The sequence below is a fragment of the Nothoprocta perdicaria genome, unplaced genomic scaffold (genome assembly GCF_003342845.1).
Source record: "Nothoprocta perdicaria isolate Ctin4 unplaced genomic scaffold, notPer1 scaffold_484, whole genome shotgun sequence".
Lineage (NCBI taxonomy): Eukaryota > Metazoa > Chordata > Aves > Tinamiformes > Tinamidae > Nothoprocta > Nothoprocta perdicaria.
The window spans coordinates 29306-30551 of record NW_020455737.1 but is presented as its reverse complement, the minus strand read 5'-3'; the positions used below and the strand labels follow the sequence as shown (position 1 = coordinate 30551).

Here is a 1246-nt window from a genome sequence, read left to right as displayed (position 1 = left end):
CCGGGGAGGCGGCGGCCAGCGGCGCCACCCCCGACACCAACACAAAGCACGAGGGCCCGGGGGAGGCGGCGGCGCTGCGCACGGGCGCCGCTYGGGCAGCGCGGCCGCTCTTCCCCGCGGACGCTCCGGGCTGCCGTTGGGGCCAGGCTGGGCGAGGGGCAGGGCCCGCTCCGGGGCTCCCGGGCAGCCCGCGCGGTACCGAGCGCCGCCCGCACGCGCCGCTCCAGCCACGGCGCAGGCCGCGGCTCCCAGCGCACAGCTGGGGCACAAAGCGCGGTTTAACCGTGCCATCGCTGCCAGCATCCGCACACAACCGCGGCCCGCGCCCGCCACACGCGGCGGCGCTCCGCACGTCCCGCGGGAGGCCCCGCAGCCCGGGCGGGGGGCTGGGAGGTCCCCACGGGCACCCCGGGCAGGTCTGCGCCCCGCGAGCACCCGCAGGCCCTGTGTCCACGAGCCGCKCACCGCAGGGATACGCTCGGGCCCGACCCGACGCACACCCGGGCCTATCGGAACCAGAGGGAACTTCCCCCGCCCGGGGCTCGGCCCGACCACGCACGAGGGAACCGAAATACAAAGAAAAGGCTGGCGCCCGCGGAACCCCGCGCGTTACCTGGGACAGCGCGGAAAGGCCTGGAAGGAAATCAACCTTTGTGTGTCGGAGGGACCCGCGGCAAGGAGCGCGCCCCGCAAAGGCGGCACGCACCGAGCGGCGGCTGCCAGGCTGCCCCGCGCACGGGCCCGCGGCAGCGCACGGAAGCTCCGGTCGCGCCCGTGGGTTCGGAACGCATCGCGCGGGGTGCTCCGCGCCRCACAGCCCCTCCTGCAGCGCGGCCCGGGCACCCTCCTGGGGCCGGCGGGGCCGCTGCCAGCGACGGGGCTTGGGGCGAACTGAAACGGAATAGGGGCCTTGCTGCCGTCTCCCAGCCGCAGCGCGGCAGCCCCCAGGCCCGGTCTCCCCGCGGCCGCTCACGGGCACCGCGCGGCCTCCCCGCACCGGGCCGGGACCGGGGCCAGGCGGGCGGCGCCGCGAGAGGCCGAGGCCGGGCTCCTCTCACCTCCTCGCGCCGCTTCTGCCAGCGGCCGCACGGCGACTCCTCCAGGATCTCGGACTCGTCCTCGCTCTCCTCTTCCTCCTCCTCCTCCTCCGGGGGCGCCGCCGAAGTCACGGGCGGCGACACCGAGGTCATGCCCGGCCCGGACGAGGCGGGCTCGGGCTTGGSGTCGGAGCCGCTGCTCGGCAGCT

General features: G+C 77.2%; 1 protein-coding gene across 1 annotated transcript in view; it reads right to left on the bottom strand.

The window, feature by feature from the left end:
* NRBP1 (nuclear receptor binding protein 1) overlaps positions 1–1237 on the bottom strand; it is a 31961-nt gene extending 30724 nt beyond the window's left edge. The window contains exon 1 of the mRNA XM_026047240.1: positions 1059–1237. Coding sequence (XP_025903025.1) covers positions 1059–1190 — 132 coding nt within the window. The 5' untranslated portion in view covers positions 1191–1237. The remainder of the gene's footprint in view (positions 1–1058) is intronic.
* Positions 1238–1246: the final 9 nt, after the last annotated feature.